A 25713-nucleotide genomic window follows, 5' to 3' on the forward strand; every position below is an offset into this window, starting at 1 on the left:
TCTTTAGAGTTGTCTTTTTATGCTCATTTACTTATCTATTTATTTGCTTATTTATTTCATTGAGACTGAGTCTTCCCTCTTGGTCAGGCTAGAAGTGCAGTGGCTATTCATAGTCTCAGTCCCAATATTGATCATCATGGAAGCTTTAATCTACTCTATTTTTCCAGCCTGGGACTGTTCACTCCTCCTTAGACAGCCTGGTGGCCCTTTGCTCTTGGAGGAAGGGAATAATCATTTATTAAATGCCTACTATGTGCCAGGCACTGTCCTAAGTGTTTTACAAATATTATCTCACCATATTGGTGCCAGATCTGATATATAGAGATCCAATAGGCTTTAATTCTACTGCAGCTCTAAGTTCAGTAGATCCCCCAGCTTCAGATTCCTCAGCAGCAGAGACTACAGGCATGTACTCCCATGCCTGGCTAAGATATTTGGTCTCCAATGAATTTTTAATTCTTTCTTCAAAGGTCCTTTATTGAGCCTTCAAAGGTCCTAATATAATTTTTGTTCCATTGTAGTCAGTAAAGAATGTATTTAATATTTCTGCTTTTCTTCATTCATTTGTGAGGTTTTTATGCCCTAGAACATTGAAAATTTTTGGAAAGGTGTCATGCACAGCTGAGAAACATATATATGCTTTTCTTCTTGTTTCAATTACCACCAGAGATCTATCATATCTACCTTTTCTAACTGGGTCTTGATTTTGTAATATTTAGTTGCCATGCCATTTGGTATGTGTGTATATGTATATATAAGCATATATACATATACATATATGTATGTATATATACACATGTTATGTATAAATTATTCATTAATTCATTCTCTAGAATGTGTTATCATGATTACTACCCGTGATTCTTTTCATTAAACTGAAGCATAATAGTTTGCTCCAGTCCCTTATTTTAATTCTATATAAATCTTTCTGTTTCGAGTGTGTTTCATCTAAACAATTTAGTCTGCTGTCTAATTCACACTGTTAGCTTCCTCTGTTTTAGTGAGTTTATCCCATTTTTGTTTACTGTTGATTATTAAATGTATCTTTCCTTTCATCCTGTCCTTTTATACTTTCCCTTCTCTTTGTTCCTGCCTATTTTCTCCAATCTACTTCCATTCTACTATTCCTCTTTTCTTTTTACCCAGTCTCTGATCATAGCTTCTTATCTTTTCTTTGATTCCACCCTTCAAACTCCACCCTCCATAGACGAACTTTGCTTTCCTTATGTCCTCTCTAAATCTACTCTCTTTAGTCTCCCTCTTCTCTCTCTCCACCTGATTTCCCTTTTGAGTTGAATGAATTTCTACACCAGTCTTTGTGAGTATATATGTATCTATACAACCTTCCTCTGTCCAGTTAAGATGAACATAAGGTTCATGGGTGGCCTGTTTCCCCTCACTCCTTTCTCTATGTTCATATGATCTTTTTTCATACCCTATGTAAGATAATAAATTCCACACCCTCTCTCTTTCTACTTTAGTAAAGTCCTTTTTCCTTCCTTTTTATTTTTTTCTCTTGAGGTCATCAAAAAAATAGCAAAACTGTTCCCAGGTGTTCTCTCTTATTTATTCCCTTTAAGACCCCTGAACACATTAGTGATCTGAGGGGAAACTTATTTCTTAAGCCCCTACTTAAATATAAACACTTTATAATCATATGGCTCCTTCCAATTACTCAAATGTATTTATCTTTCTGTTTTTCTCTTAACTCCTTTGTTTGTTTCAAACTTTTACTCAGCTCTAGGAATATTTGGAAGTTCTCTATTTCCCTAAATGTCCATTTTTCCCCTGTAAGACTTTACTCAGCTTTGTGGTGTAAGTTATTTTCAGTTTTAAACCTTTGTCTTTTGCTTTCTGGAATATCACAATACAAGCTCTTGTTTTCTTTATTGTGTAGATGCCAGGTCTTATTCAATCGTAACTGTGACTCCTGGGTATTTGAGCTCTTTCTTTTTGCCTCTTTCAGTATTTTTCTTTGACCTGAAAAAATTTGTATTTCAGCTATGACAGTCCTGAAAGTTTTCATTTGGGTCTTTCAGGGCTTTGACCAGTAATTTTTTTCTGTTTTCACTTTGCTCTCTGGTTATGATAGATCTGGGAGGTTTTCATTTGTGATTGCTCAAAATACAGTATTTAGGCTTTTTTGTTCTCAAAGTTTTCAGGCAGTCTGATGATTTTTAGACTATGTCTCCTTGATCTGTTTTCCAGATCAGTCATTTTTCGTAGGAAATACCTTTCATTTTCTGATTTCTTTTTTCAGTATTTTCATTTTATTCTAAAATTGTTACATGGGGAGTTTATTACTTGAGTGAAGTTTTGCTCCTCTTGTAGTAAGCTATTCGTTCTCCTTTCAACTCTTTCCCATAAAAGTCTCATTTCCTTTTCCATTCTTTCCTTGAGAGCTCTCATTTCAATCACATGATCACTTTTAAATTCTTGCTCTATTTCTTCTAGAAATCCCAGTAGAGCATGTGGTAAATTTGTGGTTTTATTGAGGTTTTGCTCATATAGAATTCTTCTCTTCTTCTGGGTATGTATCTTTAGCATTCCTTGTTCTATACATTTTTTCTTGTTGGTATTTTCTTATATTTACTCATTTTTCCAGCCTTACTTCCTGAATTAGGATTTTGTATGGGGCCATTGGCTCTGTGTACTTCTAGAAGGAATGATAGGCCTTCTTTGGTGCTGATCCATATTATCTGAGTAAAGTACCTCAGAGGCAGCTGGCCAACTTAAGTGATGAATGTGGGGTGGGATGGCCTACATTGGGACATTTTGACCCAATAAATAGTAAATAAACATTAATTAAGCATTGACTATGTGTAATACTGTGCTAAGCCCTGGGGATACAAACAAATACAAAAAAGAAAGACAATCCCTGCCCCAAACAGTTTACAATCTAATCCTTTCCTTCTGAGTCACAGTAATTTAGCTGCATATTCTAAGCTGGTATCCCATCTCTCTGCCTTTGGTATATGGATTTAGTCTCTGGGCTTCTTTGGCTTGTCAGAAGTCCCTGAGTTTAAAAGGCTTCCATGAACTGAAGTGCCTCGCTGGGGGAGGGGCTACTTTCTACCTCTTTATGTGGCCCCAGCCTGGCAAAATGAATGCATTTCTCGATCATTTCTTAGTCTGGTATGCTTTTATTTATTTGTTTTTTTGGTTCTTGCTAGAGTAGTTGTGAGAGAGATGAGGCTGATCTGCTTTCAGTCACTTCACCATCTTGACAAAAGTCCTTTAAGTAGTCTTCTCCTTAAAATTGTTAGTCTTCAACAAAACCCTGTTAAAATAAATGTGTTCTTCAAATGCAAACATGTTACCAAGAAGGTAATCCATTAGCACCTATTAACACATTAGTGAGAAGTAGTTTATGAGTAGTGATCAGGGCCTTATGAGAATGGTACATAGGGCAGTCAAGTTTTAATGGGAATGGGGTCAGAAAAGGTCAAGGGCATGGAGCCCATCTGGAAGAGGAATAGTTCAGATGGAAAGCTGAAATAAGGAGGGTGATACCTTGAATTTTCATTATAAAAATAATGATAATAGCTAAGATGTATGTAGAGTGCTTTAATGTTCACAAAGTTGTGTGCATATGCAACATACAATGTACATATATATGTACAATTCATGCACATGTGCATATGTTATATACATGTATGCTACATGTATACATAAAATTTCATTTGATCCTCATAGAAACCTTATGAAAAGATGTTATAATCATTCTCATTTAAAGCATGAGGAAATTGAGGCCAAGAGTGTTTAAATTATTTGCCCAAGGTCACAAGCTAGCAAATAGCAGAGGCAGGATCTGAATTCAAGTCTTGGACTTTTTAAGCCCAAATAGGTACCCATTCTTCAAAACTGCTTCTCATATAACCTAGGATGTGAATGCCAGAGAGGAAATAATAATGACCAACATTTATAGAGTGCTTATTGTGTTCCAGGTACTGTGCTAAGAGCTTTACAATTATTACCTCACTTAACCCTTACAACAACCCTGGGAGGCAGGTTAACTATTATTACCCCCCATATTATAGATGAGTAAACTGAGGCAGACAGATTAAGTGACTTGCCCTAGTAAGTGTTTAAGGGTGGATTTGAACTCAGGCCTTCCTGACTCCAGGAAGTAGAAGATAAATCTCACTTTTTCAGCCTCTTAGCATATAAAAGTTTTGTTTTAAATACGTATTTATTTACAAAAATGTTAGCCCTAAAATTCTGTGATTTCATGACTGAAAGATTGTTTCTTGAGATCAGAATACACCATAGACTTCAGGAGAAAGAGGATGGACCTCCTTCCTGACTCTTATGGTGTTTTGTTTTGTTTTCCCCCAAAATGGAAAGCGTTTGACATATTTCATCTATTTGGGAAAACTATGGTCAGACTGATTTGGGGAGCTCCATCTGAGTACTTTCCTAGGAATGCTACATCAGTTCTCTCAGGGCTGCTACAGGAAATTGATTCCTGATGTGTTCCAAAGGTTTGAAGGCCTTAAGTACCATAGCCCAAAGGAGATGTTTTGTGTGCAAATAAAACCATGGAGGGTCTGGGGCAAGAGATGGGGGGAGGTCAGGCAGAGATCTTGTCTCCAGTCTCCTCCTGCTCCCCTCTTCCAAACCAGGAACTGCTCTCTAGGCCTAGCTTTTTTGGCAATCAAGTCTCTTGGAAATTCTTGGACAAAGGCTTATGCTGAAGCAAACTTCTCATCCTCCACCCATCCAGCTGGGCCCTGTCCTAGAGGATGGGCCAATAAATTTCCCTCTTGATTCCATGTAGTTTCCTCCTCTATAAAACAGAAATGGTAACCCCTTCCTGGCCATCTTCACAGGGCAAATAACATGAAGCTCAAATTAGAGGGGTTTTGGAAGTGTGAAGTTCCCAGTAAATAGGAACTATTAGTAGTAGTAGTAGTGAAACAATTGGGGGATAAGAGACTCGGGAGCAACAGATAGGGCCTTGTCAGAGGCCAGGGGCCCTCAGGCCAGACAATCTGGAGCCACAACTATCAATGGTATGATGGGAAAAAGGCCAGGGCAAACACCGAAGCTTTATTGTAGACCTCAGCAGGCCAGCCATTTCTTCACCCTATTGTTTACCCTCAGTCCCAGTTTGGACATACTCCTCACCACCCAGAGCTCTCAGCACTGTTTTTCTCCTGACCTATAGAATCACAAGATTTTAGAGCTAGAAGCCACCTTTTATGGACTCTTAGAGAACGTGACCAATGAGTACAACCCTTTCATTTTATACATGCAGAAACTGAGAGAATATCATTTAGATATCTCACAGTCAGTGGCATTGCTGGGCCTACAGCCCCGATCTCCTGATTCTCATTCAGGAGTGTTTTTTTAGAAAATGTGTTGCTGAAAGAAACACCACTCCTCCAGAAAGCCTATTTATTTATAAATGAATGCATTATTATCCCTGTGGGTTCGCTAATAGTTTGGCCTTTCCCAGCTTCAGTACCCCTTTGTGTTTGTCACAGCCAATGAGCTGTGATGCCTCACACTTCCAAGGTACATCTTACACTTTGGGAACACCAACATTCCTACGAGATACGTCAAATAGAGACCCTTCTGCAGTCTTTCACCGTTAAGGGAGGGGAAGGGGAGAATCTCTCCTTCCATATACTGTTTTGCATGTGATGCTCTGAAAAGAGGGTACACAAGGTTCAGAGGAATAACAACACACTCATGGAAACACTGGGGGTGGGTGACCCTGATGGCTTAGGTGCTGCCAATTTCTCTTTGGGTGGGCTAGAGAGTTCAGCCTCTCCTAATTTCAAACCAATTAAAAAGCAGGAGCCCTGCTGGGCCGCCTGATCCATGGCAAATGCAAGAGGGGTATAAGGTGGTCTGGGATTTCTGGCAAAAATCATTCTACTCTTTTCTTAGCAGTTCAGACCTATAACTAGGAGAGCTTCAATAGTGGAGACATTGTAAGCGTGTGACACGTGTAAGCATGACAGAAGACGAATTTATGAGGAGCTAAAAATGCCCTGTCGTGGAATCCATCCACATTTTTCCCCCAGTGATAACTTGTTATTTCAGAGGCATACAGGGCTCCCAATGACCAGTACATGACCCCTCCGCCCAAGCTGGAGCCTGCTCTGCAACTTGTATGACGTCAGTGAGCTGCCTGGGGCCACGGAGAGGTCATACGTGTATGGGGGTCATGGGTCACAGGTGGGACAGCAGCTCGAGGTCTTGCCGACACCGAGGCCTACTCCCGCCTAGCTGACGGACATTTCCGTGACATTTGCTACTAATCTTCGGAGCCTGACTTGCCCTCGGGCTTTCCGATAGTGAAAGGTGACATTCTCCAAGAGGCCAAGAACAGGTTGTGTGGGTTTCCCAGAGCCCCCAAACTTCCCACGGCTAAGCCCTCTGGGTAGAGATAAACAGGCCTGAGGCCTGGGAGGGTGTGGGGGACGTTAAGTCATTTTCCCGCCTCCAGAGCCTCCTCTGCACAGGGCATGCATGTGCCAGCAGAGCCTGGCTTGAGGCTGCGCAGCTCTGCCTGGGAACAGAGCAGCCAATCACAGGGCGACCAGGGGTTTCCTGGGGCCTGCAACAGGGGCTAGGGGTATATTAGGAGAAAAGGGAGGGCCCTACGTGGCTTACTGAGGTGAGGCTCCGCGGGCTTGGGTTCTCTTCCTCTCAGGGGGCGTTTTGAGAGCAGGAATCAGCCTGAAGGTAGGTGATCGTGGCCCCTGAGACAGGTGGGTCAGCCGGAGGGGACGGGGACGGGGACCGCCCTTTGTCCAACTAACGAGAGCATCGTGACATATCGAGGGAGCCAGGAAGGCTTGGGAGCCGAGATCTAGAGGCCTCAGAGGCTATCGAGGTAGGCCAGGTGCCGCATTTTACAGAAGGGGAACCGGAAGGCCAGAATGGTTATCTGATTTGCCCAAGGCAAAATATATACATTTATATATGCTGTATTATAAATATATATGCATATGTATTGTGCATATATATGTGTGTGTGTATTTGTATGGGGCAGCTAGGTGGCAGTCTGTAGAGTGGGCCTGGAGTCAGGAAGACTCATCTTCCCGAGTTAAAATCAGGCCTCAGACACTTACTAGCTGTGTGACCCTGGGCAAGTGACTCTACTCTGTTTGTCTCAGTTTCCTCACCTGTAAAATGAGCTGGAAAAGGAAATGGCAAACCACTCCAGCATCTCTGCCAAGGAAACCCCAGATTAGGAGTGGGATGCCACTGAAAAAAGGCAGAGCAATCAAAGTACATATGTGTATGTCCTATACTTATGTGTAGATATGTGTGTATATACCTATACATATATACATCTCTATATCTCAGTGGCAAGTACCAGCATTCTCTGGGGAGATCTCATTTCCTCATCCGTAAAATGTGGAGATTGGACAAAATTATCCTGTATGGATTGAGATTTTTTACATACACATACACACACAAATGCACTCTGGATCATTTTGTCCAACCCTACATTTTATAGATGAAGAAATGAGATTTCCCAAGAAAATGTTGTATTTGCCACTAAGATTTTTTTTTATACTCCAGTGCGTGTACACACACACACGCACACACACACATTTAACATCTGGGGCAGCTGGCTAGTGCAGTGTTTAGAGCATTGGGCTTGGAATCAGGAAGACTCATCTTCCTGAGTTCAAATCTGACCTTGGACATTTACTAGCTATGTGACCCTGGGCAAGTTACTTAACCCTGTTTGCCTCAGTTTCCTTATCTGAAAAATGAGCTGGAGACAGAAATGGCAAACCACTCTTAACACAACTGAAATGACTGAACGATACACACACACACAATCATTTTGTCCAAACTCCACATTTTACAAATGAGGAAATAAGATTCACAGAGAATGTGGGGACTTGCCACTGAGATAGTTTTTATTTGTGTATTTCAACTTTTATATATACACACACATATACATATATATGTGTATGCACAGAGTGAGATAGAGATGGAATTTGAATCCAGGTCCTTTGACTCTAAATCCAGCATACTTTCCTCTATATTAAGCTGGTCTGAGGGCCTTGGGGGGGATCTGGGGGAAGGGCTAGCTCAGAAAAATAGGTTAAAACAAGGGACAGGTGAACAATCTGCTAAACCGGAAAGATAATGAATTTGAGGGTTCTCCCCCCCCCTCCCCCGCCCCATCCCAAAGCCTTTGAAGTGGCCTTTACTGAGGAATAAGTGTTTATTGAGCGCCTGCCTTGCATTTTTGAATTTTTCATAGGATCAAAGGTTTAGGGCTTGAAGGGACCTTAAAGGGTACCAACTCTATTCACTCTGTGACCCTTGAGAAATCTATTATCCTCCTGTAAAATGAGAGGGTTGGGCAAAAATCACCAAGTTCCTCTCCCATTTTTATTCAGTGATTCTAGAATTTGGAGCCTGAAGGGACTTTAGGGATAATTTTGTCCCACCCCTCATCTTACAGGTGAGGAATGAGATCCACAGAGAATGTTGGGACTTGCCACTGATTTATTTTGGCAAAGCCAGCCAGAAAGAAAACCTTATCCTTGCCCTCAAGGAGTTCAGAGTCTAGCACAGGAAATAGAACAAGACAGGACAGTGAGCCCTAATGCCCACTCCCACCTCCCCCACCCCACCCCCTTTTGTTGCAGTGTTTTTTCTAAGTGATGGTTGGGTCACCCTTATTTCCTCAAATCATTTTCTGTTAAAGCTGTACCTTGAGGGGAAGGAAAGGAGGCATTTTAGGGAACTCCCCTGCATCCCTTCTGTTAGAGCTCAGGAACCTGTAGGAAAGACTGCCAAGCCATGACCCATGAGGGTGCCTGAGAGGTCCCAGGACCCTTCACTCATAGGCTCTAAAGTCCTCAGTTTGGTCAGAGATATAGGTTTCCCACCCATTGGTCTAGGGAGGCATTCTGTTTTAAGAATTAGTTGCATATCATTTTCCAGAGCAGGTAAGTTGATTCTGCTGAGAAAATAGAAAGCTAAGTGTATGGGAGTTGGTTTGTAGTAGAGGTGGGGAATATAAAATTGTTTGGAGGGTTCTGGGACCTTGCTAGGGCAGCTTTCTGTCCCCCAAATTAGGGAGGGTGGCATTTCTTGCAAGGATAAATCCTTGGCATGCTCCTCAACTAACCCCCAACTTAGAGGTTTCAGTGTTAAAGGAGCTCTTGGCATCTTCTAAAATATGTGGGGGCAGAGAGGACACATCCTGCTAAATGAGCAGGGCTAAGGGGTTTTGGGCAGGAGGGGCTGAGAAAATGAGAATGTCATCTTAAGGTTCTGTGCCTGTGTGGGTGTCTCTGTGTTGATTATAGACTGAAGGATTTTCATAAACCATTCCCCCCCCCCCCTTCCTTTCTCCGCCTTCTTCCCCCTTCCTTCCCTCTCTCCCGGTCTCTGCTCTGCTCACTTGAACACATGCATCCAAGGAACCCACCACTTGGCCAGGCATCCGAAGGGGACCGAGCTCGGGCTCCTGCTAACAGGATGATGGACAATGAAGTCTTTGCGAACTTCCTACTCTATAGCACCGTGCTAGTCATAAAGATGTACTTGCTGGCAGTTATCACCGGGCAAGTGAGGCTTCGGAAGAAAGTAAGTTCTCAGTCCCTGTGAGCCCTTCTCCCTTCCCCCTTATGGTTTTGTTCTGTTATCTCTGCAAATAGTTAGAGTTGGTAAATAAAACCCAGTGTATGTTTACACTCTGGTGGAGACTTAGAAGTGAGTTAGATGCTAAATATTTTCCTGTTGTTTGCTTGGGTTTCTCTTTCCCTCAATTCTCCCCCCCTCCCCAGTCTGTTTCAGTAGGGTCTGGTTATTTCGTCTTTTGCATGTAAAGAATATTTTTCTCATTTGACATGACATGTTCTCTGGAAGGGTACTGTGTGTTAATCGCTTCTTGGTATCCGGAAAGAAAATCAGGTTTCTTTTAAACCCAAAGTTCCGGAATCTGATAGCCTTGGAGCCTGGTATCTTCACAGGGAAACTGTATTTTGGGGGTGGAGTAGATTTGGCTAAACCAGGGACATGGGGATCATTAAATGGAAATTCTCCAAACCCCAGGCTGATTATTCTCCAGGGCCATCAGAATCTTCAGAGCCAGAATTTTAGCTGGAAATAATCAAGAGGATTCAAGTTCTGGCACAGTTTATGTGGAAGAATTTTCACCTGACATGTTTTAGTACCTTAATAATTGGGGGAAAATACAGAGAGAATGAAAGTAGAGAAATAAGAAGTAAAAACTGTTCAAGATGAGAATGCATTTTTAACTGGATGGTGATCAGACAAGTAAGTGTATGAGCCAGCAGGATGGACCTGTTTTATATTATATAAAATTGCAAGACAATGCCTGCTGCGGAGGACTGTTAATTTCAAGTGTTCACCTGGAGTTTTCACCCAATTCAAATTTTTCCATATGATCTCTCTGTTATATAGTTCTAATTAATCATTCCTGTTTCTATCTTCTGCCCTTCTGGGCATTGGGTTTAGAGTAAAAAGATCTGGGCTTAAGTCCCAACAAATCTTGCCACTTCTGAGCTGTGTGACCTCAGACAAATCACTTGACTTCTCTGTTTCTTCATCTGTAAAATGGGAATGATAATATCTGTACCATGTACCTCGTCAGGTGAGATAACCAATGTAAATTACACTTTTTTAGTTAATTCAGCAAATAATTGTTAAGCACTTAAAGCACTTTATAAGTGTCATTTATTATGGTTCTTTCCCACATCATAGGATGGTGGTTGCATTTCAGAAGTAAGTAAAGTTTCAGCATAGAGCCTCAACCTTGTTCAGAAGGTAGGAGGTGAAAGGAAGAGAAGCAATCCATTGAGCATCACTGCAAGCTTAAAGGAAACATGACTTCCTGAGACAGAAATGGGTGGGATCGCAGATTTATTGCTGGAAAAGACTGTAGAGCTCATCTAATCCAAAGCCCCATTTTCAATATGAGAAGTTAAAGTCATTTGCCCAAAGTCACATGGGTGGTACTTTTAGGAATCTGGAATGCATGTAAGCCATTGCCTTGTCACTAACTACAGTTCTAAAGACATGGGAACAAGTAAGAGGAGTGCCCACGCTTACACAAGGGCTTGTTTGTTACATTACTAAAGCCAGTAGTTGTTGCCCCATTCAAGAATAATTATTCCTATTTGAAGGTATTGTTGGGGAGGGGAATTCCTCAGATTAGACTGACCTTGCTTCTTCATGCCTTGTTTTGTAATTTCTTTAATTCTTTGCATTTCACACCCATGTACAGAGTAGCTTGTGCATCTATTAAGCCATATTCTGGTCACCTTCCTAGAGGTAGTGCAGTTCTAGGCAGGCTGGGATAAAAGAAAGGAAGAGGTTTTTCTGGGAATAGCTTAAATACAGAAATAAGCACATTGCTTCTGGCTGGAGTCTTTAGGCCGCCCTCCCCCAAATCTCCCCACCTGGTGTAATGGAAAGAGGGAAGGACTTGGAGACTGAGAGCCTGATTTCACATATTGGCTTCACTACTTAACTTCCTTTGTGACCTCAGGCTAGTCCTTTAACACCTTGGGGCCTCAGTTTCCTCCTCTGATAAATGAAGGGGTTAGACTGGATGACCTGTAAGGTTCCTTTGAGCTCTAAATCTATGTTACTATAAACTTTGTTTTTATACCACTCATTTATCTGGTGTTACTTGTTTGTGGTTGACGTTTACCTCTCCAGCTAGCCTGTAAGCTGCAGGAGGTCAGGGACAGTGTCTTAAACATCTTTGGAATCCATTCTGTCTAGGAGAGTATGTTGCACAACATTATGATCAGTGTATTGATATTTAAGGATGGTAGGAATATACTAGTGAATTGTAAACAAGGCATCACAGGCCCTCAGTAAGTATTTTTTGAATAAATGAATGAAGGGTTAGGATAATTCCGTGCTTCAAGAAACATGTTGCAGCTCTGCTGGCTAAAAATGGTATCCCAGAAATTGGGCCTCGCTTGGTTTGAAGTTAACAGATAAGAATCTTTTGTGCTGATCCCAGTTCTGATGAACATATCAGATAACTTGGGACAAATACCATAAATTCCAAGCTCCTTCCCTCCCTGTCTGTATAATGAGAAGGGTGAAATGTTATTTTTGCAAAATCAACTAGATATGAAAACTGATAATGATCCCCTGGAGATCCTGGCCTCTGGATTCTAGGATCAGGGATCTTGGAGCTGGAAGGCACTTCAGAGACTATCCACTGCAACCCCCTCATTTTGTAGATGAGCAAACAGGCCTAGAGAGATGGAGTAACTTGTCCAAGTTCACACCAGTGATCAGTGGCAGAACTGGGGTTTGAACCCAGACCTGGGTTCTAAATTCACCCTTTCCCCATGTACCGTCTAGTCTCCGACAGCTGAAAACATTTAATTTTCTAAATGTGCTTGTCCTACTTCTGATGGCAAGGAAGACATTCCTTTTTGCTCAACTCCTAGTGTCAATCAGCAAGAATTTGTTAAGCTGCTTATTTAGACAGCTAGTGGATAGAGTCCTGGACGTGGATTCAGGAAGACTTGAGTTCAGATCCTGTGGGCAAGTCACTTAATCTCTCCCAGCCTTAGTGTCTTCATCTGTAAAATGGGAATAATAATAGTACCTACCTCCCAGGGTTGTTTTGAATGCCTAAGGAGGTAACTCTGTAAAGTACATTGCCAAACCTGAAAGCACTATAGAAGAGCTAGCTATTATTATTGCTCAGTGTCTGCTCTGTGCCAGGCATTGTGCTAGAAGGCAGGGGTACAAAATACAAACAAATAAAAACTACATGTAAGGCCCTTACATTCTAAAGGAAAAGCAGAAACAGGGTGAGAGTACTCTTGGGGGCACCATGGGAACCTAATTTAGTCAGTTAACAAGCATTTATTAAGAGTTTACTTTGTACCAGGCACTGTGAAAAATGCTGAGAATACTAATATAAGTAAAAGAAAGACAGTGCCTGCCCCCAAGGAGCTAACATGTTGAATGGGGAATGCTATATAAAAGGAAGATGAGGTGGAGGGGGGGTGGGCAGGGGCATGGTAAAGGAGTCTGGCTGACTGGCCTGGGCATTTTTTTTTTTTTTTGGCAAGGCAATTGGGGTTAAGTGACTTGCCCAGGGTCACACAGCTAGTAAATGTCAAGTTATCTGGTCCGAGACTGGATCTGAACTCAGGTTCTCCTGACTCCAGGGCTGATACTCTATCCACTGCACCACCTAGCTGCCCTGGCATTTTTCTTAAATGGAGGTGTGGGGAAGGGCCTCAGTGACGTGAATTCAAGGGCTGAAGTGGTCTCCTTGGCTAAAGAAAGTGTGGGAGGGAGGAAAAGAACAAACATTTATCAAGGCTCTCTTTAGTGCTATGTGCCAGACACTGTGCTGTGTTTTACAATTATCTCATTTGATCCTCAGAAACATTTTTACCTAGAAGTTGCTGTTATTATCCCATTTTACAATTGAGGAAACTGAGACCAACAGAATGACTTGCCCAGGGTGACACAGCTAGTAACTAAAATTAGATTTGAACCCAGGTGTTCCTGACAGCAGGCTCAGAACTTTGTCCACTGTGCCCCTAGCATGTCTTTTCTGGGGCATGATAGAGGAGTCTAAAGCGCAGCCTGATAAGAAGTGAAGAGATGATTGGCCTCCTTAAATGGAAGATCCTGTGACGAAACATCCCTAGGCCTGACTTATTTCCCATACAGTAGTAATTCTCCATGAATATCTTTTAGGCTTTTGCCAATCCAGAAGATGCCTTGAAGCATGGAGGCCTCCAGTATTGCCGGATGGACCCAGATGTGGAACGATGTCGCAGGCAAGTATCTGCCATCTGTCCCTGTGTGTTCCTAGTTCAGCCTCTCACTTCTTCCCACCCTATGTGTTAGGGTGCTTAATGCCGTTTTGGAGAGATGGCTGGTGGGCTGTGGAGAGATGGGTGATGTCTTAGACATTCTCCTTCCCTTCTGCCAGTTTCTGAGCTAGGGCCGAGAGGGTGGAGTTGGTGAAAAGTTTTCATGGTAGAGCAGGGATAACTGTGGGTGGGTGGTAGACAGGATGGCTTGGGACAGAGGACAAAAACCCTTCTGTGCATCAAACAAATGAATGGATGTGTCACCTCAGACTAGAAAGCAGGAGTAGTTTGCACTATTTATAAAGCTCTTTACTTATGTTATTTCCTCATTTGATAATTTCATTAACCCTAAGTCTATCTCTCTTGCCTGGAAAGTATTCCCTCTTGCTCCTCCTCCTCTTTCTTTACTTCCCCCTCGCCCTTTTCTTCCTTCTCCTCCTCCTCTCTGAAGGTTAAGTGACTTGTCCATAGCCATTCAGTGGAGCCAAAACTTCAACCCAGGTCTTTGACTTCAAGTCCCGTACTTCCCACCAGTGTCACACTATGCTCTTGAAATGCTGGAGCCCAAATAATGGGGAATTACCAGAGTCCTTGGCAGGTTCACCACAGCTTAGCAAGTTATTGCAGAGTATGAACAGAGACATTCGTTTTTCAGAGGTTATAAGAATATATAGCCCAAGGAGTAAATCTCATCAACCTGCAGAGACTAGAGTAGTTAAATATTAGGCCAGGGCTGATGGAGCTGTTACTCAATAGCTTGGCCTTTCAGCTGTGAAAGAATGAAAGCATTTGTGTTTTGGTTTTTTAGAGCAGTAAAGATACCCCATAGGTGAGAAAACTTGGGCTGCAGCTGGGGAAGGCTGGGGAGAGGGAGGCAGAGTACCTTCTACCACTACGTTTAAATACTGCCTTTTTAGATGGCCTGAAAATAACAGCCTGGGAAATGGGTCTGAATGCTAAGACCTTATCTGTATATACACATAATTGGAAGCTATTCATGTGGCTTAGCAAAAGGAGAAAAACTACCTCAGAAGGAGGGGAAAAAAAGAAAAACCACTACACATAATTATGTTGCCCTTCTCTTGAATGTGTAGACAAACCTAAGGGATGGACTAATAGGGACGGATACTCGCATTTCTTGGGGGCAGGGATTTGGGAACAGGAGGAAAGTGTAGACAAGGGCACAAATGGATAAATGGGGTATTGCTAGATGTAGTTGAAAAGAGCATTTGATTTGGAGTCAGAGGGTCTGGGTTAAGAGTCCTGGCTCTGGCACTTAACTAGTTTATGATGGGAGTCAGTGCAAGGGGGACCTGGGTTCGTATTCTAATTCTGCCCCTTGCCCTTGTATAATAACCTTCAGGCACTCAGTCTCCCTGGGCCTCAGTTTTCTCATCTGTAAAATGAGGGGGTTTGGACTAGCTGACATCTTAAGTCCCTTTCAGCTTTAGGAACCTATGACCATAACTTTGTAACCTTAGACAAATTGTTTTTTCTCTGGACCTTAGTTTCCTCCTCTGCAGAACTGGGATAATGCACTACCTGCCTTTTGTTTTGTTTTTGCTGTCCATATCTTAAAGTTAATGTAAGTAAAGCATCTTGTAAAACTTAGAGCTTTGGAATAGGCATTGTTAGTGAATTTTCTATTAGTCATAATGGAAGAAGTCTTAGGAAGACCAGTTTAGCTCAATTGAAAGAAGCTTATCACCAGACAGTTGGCTACAAGTTAGTGAATTTTTCAGCTATAGAAAGTCAAAAAAACAACATCCTTGTCTGCTGTTGTGATCTGCTTTGGTGGGGAGAGCACCCACTTTGATGAAATCAGAGGGCCTTGGAGTCTAAGCATGATTGCCACCATGTTGGAGGATGGCCAGGGCAAAGTCCAAATGAAAGATTTCCCCATATCCATTTCTATTTGAGTTTGACATCACTGCCGTAGTTGTTATGTTTGCAGATGACTCGGAATTGATTGCATCAAGCCCTACAACATTACAGAGCCTTTTAAATGAAACCCATAATCATGCCTAAGAGTTCAGTTCCTATCCACACAGGAAGCCTTGGTGGACAAAGAATGCATATCGTCCAGACTACAACGTGGAGTTTGACAGACGATCCGTAGATCTGGCCCATTAGTACCTACATCTTGGAAGGACACTGTGCAGGGCAGTGGGTTGGACCCAGGAGCAAATAGCAGGCTAAATAGATAGGCTGTGGGAAATTGTGCTGTATGTCTAACGCTCCCAAGCTTCTCCCTGAAACAAAAGGTCAGTTCTTAAAACATGACTATCCTTCTGATGATGCTGCATGAGTGTGAGTCACAGAGTGACTTCATCTCTGAAGAGTGAAAATTGTAGGTCATTCTGAAGAGTGATGGGCTCTGTAATGGGTCTGAGGAGCAGTTGTGGGGAAGAAGCAGCTTCAAGAATGACACCAACAATGAGATCAGAAAGGAGGTGGGAGGGTCACAGAGCCTTAGACATAGAGCCAGAGCTGGAAGGGACTTGGGAGGCCGGCTAGGCCGGCCAGGCCGGCACCTTACAGATGAGGAGATTGAGGTGAGAGATGATCAGTGGACAGCCCATGGGTTCCATCACATCCATTTATCAAATGAGTAAGCATGTATAAAGCAAACCTTAAGGTGCTGTATAAATGTTCGCTACTATTATTATTCATGTAATGTCAGAAAGTTTTGAGAAAGGCTCCCAGCACAGTGGATGGACCTCCTGCAAGAGCATTTGTGGTAGGAAATGGACAAGACAGCATGGATGAATTAGAACCTGTACTGTTGGAAGGAATATCAACACCCCTCCCCTATTACCAACCCATTGAAATGCCTTCAAAGTAATATATTTTCACAGTCTAATTTATCAAACATTGAAGGCACTGGGGTAGGTGCTGAATTAGTTACTTGAAATTTATTAGTTGGCGGGAAATTTAAAAATATCTTCCTATTTGTATTTTTCATTGTTTGGGATATCAGTGGAGTCCAACTTCCCTTTTCTCTACACCAACAGTTCTCAAACTTTCTGGTCGCAATCCCTTTACACTCTTAAATTATTGAGGACCCTCATATGTGGGTTACATCTGGGGATATAACAGAGCCAACTGCATCTGAATGAGCCAGTTGTTAAATTTTTAGTGAATATTTACTTCTTGAAAATCAACAAAAGCTACAAATCAGGGCTTGATTTATTCTTCTATTGATTGCCTAGACTTAAGAAATTGATGGAGAAAATATTAATAATGCAGATTAAACATAACAGTATGTCTCACTGTATATGTTGGTGGTTAAATATTTATCAGCCCATTCTTGTTTTTATCTATTGATATTTGGTTGGTTGTTCAGGTGTTTTTCAGTCATGTCTGATTCTTCATGACCTCATTTTGAGGTTTTCTTGGTAAAGACACTGGAGTGGTTTGCCTTTTCCTTCTCCAGCTCGTTTTACAGATGAAGAAACTGAAGCTAGCAGAGTTAAGTGACTTGCCCAATGTCACGTAGCTAGTATCTGAGGCCAGATTTGAATTCAGGAAGACTCATCTTCCCGACTCTAGGCCTGGCACTCTATCCACTATACATGTAGATGCCCCATTGATATTTACTGTATTAGAAAGTAAAACATCTTAGTATCATGATGAAAATAGTTTTGGCATTGTGGACCCCCTGAAAGGGTCCTGAGCATCCCTCTTGGATCCTTGGGCCACATTTTAATTAATGAGGTTTTACTGTGTTTTTCACCAGCTACAAAACTGAGCTGAGATAGGGTTACTTTAAAATGAAAGTCATGAAAACTGTAGAGGCAGCGGGAGGAAAACGGCCTGCCTCCTGGATTGCCTGGACGTGACTCCTGGCAGCTGCTTTCCCAGTGGGGACAGGGCCTGGGGGGAAGGCACTACTTCTAAAAGACAGCTATCAAATTTCCAAACGGCTGTAATGACATAGTAAAATTCAGGCTGATGTTGCAATAGCTCAGCAAGAGGCAGGATATTGCAGTATAGGGAAGCTGCTGCAGGTGGGGAACAAGTCTGGTCTGGAGTGAATTTGTTTTGGATGACTCTTGCCTCGAAGTGGTCATTATTATGAATGACACACGTCAGTCTGTACCTCTGTTGGCTGAATGAAGTTTTTGTTTTTTCTTCTCAGATTAGATTCTGAAAGTGTGAGAATCTCCTTAGAACAGGCCCCTTGTGTTTACAATTTGCTCCCTCACCTCCATCCTGGAGAATGTCCTTAGTGGCTTTATTTGGAACCATTTTTATAGGATCCTAGTTACAGAAGGAAGAGGGACCTTTAGAGATCTTCTAGTTCAGCATCTCTTAAACTGTCGGTCGTGACCCCACAGTTTAAGGAAGTGCTGAAGAGGTTATGAGTGGAAAAAGGTTAAGAAGCCCAATCTAGTCCAAATCCCTCTTGAAAAGAGTTTATTAATGCATTTTGGTTTTACACATATGCCTCCTACCCCCCTGCTCCTCTACCTCCAACTAAACCTTCTCTTGTAACAGAAAAACAGTAATTGCAGTCATATATAATGTGGCTAACAGTGTCTGCAGCATGCTGCCCTTGTAGCCCCCCATCTCTCTTCTGAGGGGAGGGAGGTATGGTTCATTATCTGTTCTCTGAGCCAACCGTCTCATTTTACCAGTGATTAAATTAAAGCCCAGGAAGGTTAAGGACTTGTCAAAGATCACACAGGCAGAGTCAGGATTTGAACTGGGGTACTCTTGACTCCAAATACAGTATTCTTTCCGCTGTACCATGTTGCCTTTTAGTGATCTGGACTACATGACCCTATTTATGTATACAGTTGTAAGGAGTGGCAATACTGCATTTACCTCTGGTCATTGCTTAGAGTTTAGAATTCTTATTCCTGGGGAGAACATCCTCCGATGGCTAGTATTATGTCAAAATGCTGGGAACTCCCAGGCTGAGAGAGCCCTCTCGGGGAGGCTTGGGTTGACTTAGCTCTCTCTCTTTCCTGTTGCTCATACTTGGGCAACCTTGGGAAAGTCCCCTAATCTTTCTGGGCCTTGGGTTGGATGGGATGACTGTTGAGGGCCCTTCCAGCTCTAGATATGTGATCCCCTGAATTCTGAACGAGTGAACATGAAGTAAGTTGAATGCCGGAGTAGTAGGGCCTAGGGGAACTGTCCTTGAAGCCTGAGTTTCAGGAAAGCAAAAGGGAAACCTACTCTACATAGCAAGTAGCATATAGATTCTTAGGTGGTCTGCCTCAGTTTCCTCACCAGTGAAATGAGGGAAAAGGCAGGGGTTGGCAAACTATGGCTTGTGGACCAAATATGACATGCTGCCTCTTTTCATATGGCTTGGAAGCTAAGAATGGTTTTTATATTGGCTAGATTTGGCCCATGGGCTCTGGTTTGCCGATCCTTGCTCTAAGGGGTTTTGCCAGCTCTAGTGTGATACTATATCTCTGACCTTTACTACAAAAGGTTGTAAACCAGAAAGGCAGCGAGCCCTGGCTTGGAGTCAGTAAGACCTTGGCTCAAATCCTGTCCAAGATGTTTGCCAGTCAGGTGGCTCCAGGGAGGTTACATAACCACTTTGGGTTCTCAGTTTCATAATTTGTAAAATGGGAATAATAATAGTACCTGCATCATTTTAAGGAGAAAACACATATAAAACACTTCATAAAGCGAATTAAGATTTAACAATAGATGGCTAACTGAGCTCCAGTAAATGACTTCAGGAACATAGAGATGTGTGAAGACAAATCTCTCATCTTCTGAAGCTGATTTTTGAGTGAGGCAATTGCATCTTTCTGTGAGTTGGTCAGCAGTGTATCGACAGACTATATCCAGAGGCAGGCTAAATCAGTTTTTTCTTGCAATCTTTTGGTTCTCCTCCCCTCATTATGCTTCCCTGGTCCCCTAGCTTTATTATTTTTAATAATGAAATCTCAGTCAACTTCAGCACCTTCTCCTCACCACCCACTGTATCCTAGACTTTGGCTCTCTCCTAAAAGAGTGCATTGAACTCAGAGTGCTTGTTTTAGGACTGGCTGTAGAGCCCTGTACCTCTTCCTGCTCAATCCACATGCTCTCTGGATATCAATACAACTGTTGGTTTGATTCTTGACATGCTCTTTTCATTTTTTTTGTTTGCAAATAGGTTTTTTCCCCTAAATCAAGTCATTTAAAATACAGTAGAGAAACTGGTCATGAATGCTTTCTTTTTTTTACTTTTTTGGCTAGGCAGTGGGGTTAAGTGACTTGCCCAGGGTCACACAGCCTGTAAGTGTTATGTGTCTGAGGCTGGATTTGAACTCAGGTCCTCCTGAATCCAGGGCCGGTGCCCTATCCATTGCGCCACCTAGCTGCCCCTTCATGAATCCTTTCTTAAAGTGAAGAATCCTTTGCTAAAGGTGATAATAATTTCTTCTCTGTCTCCTATATCAATCCCTATTTACCCTGTCAGGCTTGTGTAAAGCAAAACACAGTTGTACTGCTCTGAATGCATTAACGTAGATTTTTTCAGAGGTAATGAAGCTGCTGAGAGTCATGGGTTCATCAAATCTCAGAGCTTGAAGGGATCTCAGAGACCATACAGCACTGTACCTTAACAGAAACTGTATTTCTTCTTGAAGTAAGCAGATCAGTGTGTCTAACTGAGAAGCTAATTCCGGGGTGGGAAAGTCCTGGTAAGGCTTTTTCTTGGATGAGAGGGAGAGGTTTGTTTGCTTTTTGTGGATGGAATCCCAGAGAGGTGGGCAAGTTGTATAGAACAAAGAATGTGGGTCAGTGAAGTCTGGGAGCTTTTCTAGTCTAAAAAAACCTATGGGAGGGCAAGTCTTTGTCTCAGGTTCTTCAAGTGGAGACTAGATAAATGCTTGATGGACTACATGGCCTCTTGAGGTTTCATCCTAACTCTGAGATGCTGTAATTTTCTCAGGGAACCTTGGGGTGGCTGTGCTTTTCCACTAACTGACCTGCCCACTTGACATTTCTATCAAAAATAAAATCCTGTACCATGGGATTGAGGCAGGATACCTCTACTGGTTATTTAGCTTCAGTTTATCAAGCTAGTTAATGTAGGGAAAGAATACTGACTTGCAGTCAGAAAGTTTGAATACAGCTTCTGACATATAGTAACTATGTGTTACTGGGAAAGTCATTAACCTCTTCCAGCCTTAGGGTCTCCCATCTGTAAAATGGGGACAATAATAAAAGAGGCTACCTTACAAGGTTGCTGTGAAGATCAAATGAGATAACATATGTAAAGTGTTTTGCAAGCCTTTATTTTTTTTTTTTAATTTTTTGAGCCTTAGTCTTCCAATTTTGTCTGGGCTAGAGGTACAGCAGCCATTTGTGGGTCCAATGCCAGTACTCATCAGCATGGAAGCTTTGACCTATTCTGTTTCCAATATGATCCAGTCTGCCGTTCCATAGGCAGCCTTGCCCCCTTGTTCCTGGTGGCTCACCATATCGGTGTCATACTAAGTGAGGACACCCAATCAGCATTCAAACTACTGAACTCAATCAATCCATTACCCTCTACCTCCCCTTTCCCAGGAGCAGGGATTACAGGAGCAAACCACCATGCCTGCATGATAGAAATGTTACCACTTATTTAACATCGAGTGTAGTCAAGGCTCAGGGCTAGGAGCTTACAGAGATAGATATAACATGCTCTGCTCTCGATAAACTTATAGTGGGATGATGGGGGAAAGACAAGTATAGAAATAACTATGCTATAAGAGAGTGAGGTGAACGGGGTGAGGGGTCCAGGCAAATTGCTATGAAAACTTTAAAGAGGAAAAGATTGATTTTATCCAGTGAGCTCAGGGAAGGCTTCATAGAAGACAGCACTGGAGTTGGCCCTGGAGGGAAGTAAGGCAAGGGAGTGAGTGGGGTGGGGGGAGGGAAATGGTATGTGCAAAAGCATGGAGATGGAAGAAGGCTGGACAAGAATGAGGGGGAGAAGAGTGCATGTTGATAGGAAAGTGAAATACATGGAAGCAGTATCATGGGGTAAAGCTGTCCAGGCAGATTGGAGCCACCTTGTGAAAGGCTTTGAATGCAGTTAGCTGATGCAGTGGACAGTGCTGGACCTGGAGTCAGGAAGATTTGAATTAAAATTCTCCCTCAGACTCTTACTAGCTATGTGATCCTGGGCAAGCCACTTTACTTCTGTCTGCTTCAGTTTCCTTAATTGTAAAATGGAGATAAGAGCACGTACCTCCCAGAGTGATTGTGAGGATAAAATGAGGTAATATTTTTTAAATGTTTTTCAGAAAGAACCATATAAACTATTATTATATGTCAATGTCAGGAGTTTCTTTTTTGTTTGCTAGGGAGCCATTGAAGGTGTACAATTTAAGGAGTAGTATGATCATAGGTTCTATTAGGAAGATGGGTGAGGAGAGGAGAGGAGAGATTGGAGGCAGGAAGACTTGTCATGAGCTTACTAGAATCAATCAACAAGCATGTATTAAGCATTTATTGTGGACCAGACACTGTGCTGAGGTCTGGGGATACAAAGAAAGGCTCTGCCCTCAAGGAGCTCACATAGTCATAGGAAGACAATATATGCATAATTCTACATGTATGGTATGTATACACTGTACATGAGAAATGATCTTAGGGGGAAATGGGGATGGGGGGTGAGATTGGTGAAGAATTCTGGCAGAGATGGGTTTTGAGCTGTCTTGAAAGAAGCCAGGAAGTAGAAATGAGGAAGGAAAACGTTCTTGGCATGAGATGGCCAATGAACAGGCCCAGAGTTGAGTGATGGCAGTGTCGTGTGCAAGGAATAGCCAGGAGGCCAGTGTCACTGGATCATAGAGGGTGAGGTAGGGAGTCAAGTTTAAGAGATTGGAAAGATAGGAAGAGGCCAGGTTGTGAAGAGCTTTAAAAGCCAAACAGAATCTTATATTTGATCACGTAGGAGCCATTAACATTGATTATGTAGGAAGTGACAGGATCACTTTCACAGCAGAATGGAGGGATAGACTGGAGTGGCAAGGAGACCAACAAGAAGGCTACTGCAGCAGTCCAGGCATGAGGTAATGAGGGCTTATGCCAGAGTAGTGCTGTGTGAGTAAAGAGATGTTGGGAAGGTAGAAATGGCAAGATTTGGCAACATATTGTGTCTGTGGGGTGAGTACAAATGAGGGGTGGAGGACGACACTGAAGCTGTGAGTCTGGATGACTGGGAGGGTGGCGGTGCCTTAGACAGTAATAGGGCAGTTTAGAAGAGGAGAGGGTTTGAAGGGAAAGATCAAGAGCTTTGTTTGGGACATAGTGAGTTTGAGACAACATCTAGTTAGAGATGTCCGATAGGCAAGTCGGTAGTGTGGAGTGGAGTTCCAGAAAAAGATTAAGGTTGGCTTGGTGAAATTGATTTGGGAATCATTTGCATAGAGGTGACAGTTGAACCCATGAGAGCTGATGAGATCACCAGACAAAATAGTGTAGAGGTTAAAGAGAAGGCGGCCCAGGGCAGAGCCTTTGGGGATACCCACAGTTCGTTCATGGGTGTGATCTGGATGAAGATCCAGCACAAAGGAGACTGGAGAAGTCAGATAGGAGGAGAACCGGGAGAGTGCACTGTCACAAAGACCTAGAAAATAGAGAGTGTCCAGAAGAAAAGAGGGATATCCAAAGAGTCCAGAAGGATGAGGATTGAGAAGAAGCAATTAGATTTGGCAAGTAAGAGAGAGGGACAACTTTGGCGAAAGCAGTTTCATTTTAATGATGGTCTGGAATTCAGGTTGCAGAGTTTAGAAGAGAGACAGGGGAGGAAGCAGAAGCACTGATTGTAGATGGCTTTCTCAAGGAACCTAGGCATGAAGGGGAAGAAAAATGCAGAAGATTGCTAGTAGGGATGTTTGTATCAAGTGAGAATTTTTTGAAGATGGGGAGAACCGTGGGTGTGTTTATAGGCAGCGTGGAAGCAGCAGACTAAGTAGATAGAGATTGAATGTTAGAGAGTAAGATAGTGGAGAGGGCCATCTGCTGGAGAAAATGGGGTGAAATGGGAGCAGGGCTTGCATGTACTCAAGTGAGGGAAGACATCTGAATGCCATGAGATGAGAAGGAAGAGGAGCTAACTCCTCTGGGAATGGCCTCAGTTTTTTCCTTGAAGCATGAGGCCTGAGGAGGGGTAAACTGCTACGGTGAGTGGGTTAGTGAATCAGTCATATGTAGCACTTTCACAGAAATGAAGTGCTGTATTCTCATTTGGGGGTAGGTATAGGAAGAAGAGAAAGGTTTATTTGGGCCTAATGTCTACTCCTCAGTTTCCAGGGTTGTTGATGAGAATCTTGTTGGAGATTGTAGCTGTTTACCCAAGACAGGAAGTAGTTGATAGGTTTCCACAGAGACCCTGTGTGTATGCCCAGCAAAGCTTACGCTTAGACAAACCCTGAGAAAGAACAGCTGGATAACAGTACACAGATGTCTTCTGTCAGCCACCAACCCAGTGTCAGCAGCAGTAGGAGCCAGACATGGGAGGCAAGCTGTCTTGTTAGCCTGAGGACTATTGTCTATGCTAATATTGGTCACTGCATTTTAGAACTGGAGTGGGTCTATGAGGCCCATCCTCTTATTTCTTACAGAAAAGAAAAATGAGACCTAGAGAGGGGAGGTCACTCAGGTACTGGAGTGGTAGAACTAGAATTCAAGCCCAGGGCGTCTTTTCCACTAAAGCAAACAGATGATTCATGCTAGAGATCTCTAAGCACTTGCTACTACTGATTTTATTTTCCTGTGACCTATTCAGGAAGCAATAAAGTTGGCATCTTGCTAAGGCATTTTTATTGTTAATTATAATAGCAGTAGAAGGTTCACAAAGTGCTTTCCTCACAACTCTGGGAAGGTAGGTACTGTAGGCACCATTATTCCCGTTTTGTGGATGAGGAAACAGCTTGAAAGAAGGAAAGGGACTTTTGCTCAGATTAGACTACAGTAAGTTTGGGGATTGTAAGACCATAAATTTAGAACAGGAAGGGACTTCAAAGGGCTTCTAATCCAACTTCTTACCTCTTTTTATAGTTGAGGAAATAGTCCCAGAGGATTAAGTGCCTTGCCCAAGAGTGATCACACATACAATAAATGTCAGTTGGGATTTGAACTCAGGGCCTCCAGTACTCTTTGTATTGAAGTGGGGCACTTTGGGCACTATGCCTCCCAGGGTAGATTTTTATAAATGGTGATACTAAAATCAGGATCTATTTGAGTGTGGCCTACCTGAACAGATGTTGGGCAGGGGGACCCCCCTCTTCATCCTCTAAGATCTCCACCCCCACCAGTCTGAAGTCCAAGCAGTAGAGATATATTCCTTGATGTTAAGCATCAGCTCCTTCCAACTTTCTTTTTTTAAAATGCAAATGTTCCTGACAAGGGTGACATAAAGATCAGGATTCCTTAGAGTGTACAGGAATCCTGGCTCTGTTAACAGTGGATAGATAACATGTTTAAGAAGGAGCAGTGAGTTAACTATGGAGGGTCTCCCTAAAGGCTTCACAGTTTTTTCTAAGGGCCACTTCTGAGGTGGCAGGTAAAAGAGACTTGCCTTGAGGGCAGCACCAAATCTTGAAGAGGGGCACTGATTAGAAATCATGTTTAGGGAAGTTGGGGATAATGTTTCCCCTTCTAAGCAGATTGGAAGAGGGTTGTGGGAAGAGCTGCATCTAAATCGAAAAGTAGTGAGAATAAAATAATGCCAGCCTGATTGACTGGTCCTTTGGTCTAGGGATTACAAGGCTGAGTTAAGCTAAATCATTGCAGGTACTGTTTAGCAGTCACAGAACACCTCTGCAAGCAAACTAACTGCTTTATAAGATATAGCATTAGATACCTGTCCCTTTGGGCACAAATTCTAGGAACAAAGATTGGAAAGGGTTGGTCACCTTGTACAAAAGTAGAAAGTTCA

The 25713-nt window shown here is 42.6% G+C and overlaps 1 protein-coding gene across 2 annotated transcripts in view; it reads left to right on the forward strand.

Annotated features, from left to right (window-relative positions):
- The window catches only part of PTGES (prostaglandin E synthase), a 34826-nt gene that overhangs the window by 3559 nt on the left and 5554 nt on the right, over positions 1-25713 (forward strand). Inside the window, exons 1-3 of one of the 2 annotated variants that reach the window (XM_027869549.1) lie at positions 8696-8936; positions 9414-9579; positions 13705-13787. In XM_027869549.1, coding sequence (XP_027725350.1) covers positions 9472-9579; positions 13705-13787 — 191 coding nt within the window. In that variant the 5' untranslated portion in view covers positions 8696-8936; positions 9414-9471. Of the gene's footprint in view, positions 1-8695; positions 8937-9413; positions 9580-13704; positions 13788-25713 lie in introns of those variants that run through there. The other variant, XM_027869548.1, reaches the window with a different exon arrangement.

This window comes from Vombatus ursinus, unplaced genomic scaffold, assembly GCF_900497805.2.
Source record: "Vombatus ursinus unplaced genomic scaffold, bare-nosed wombat genome assembly UNPS02014793.1, whole genome shotgun sequence".
Taxonomy (NCBI): Eukaryota; Metazoa; Chordata; class Mammalia; order Diprotodontia; family Vombatidae; genus Vombatus; species Vombatus ursinus.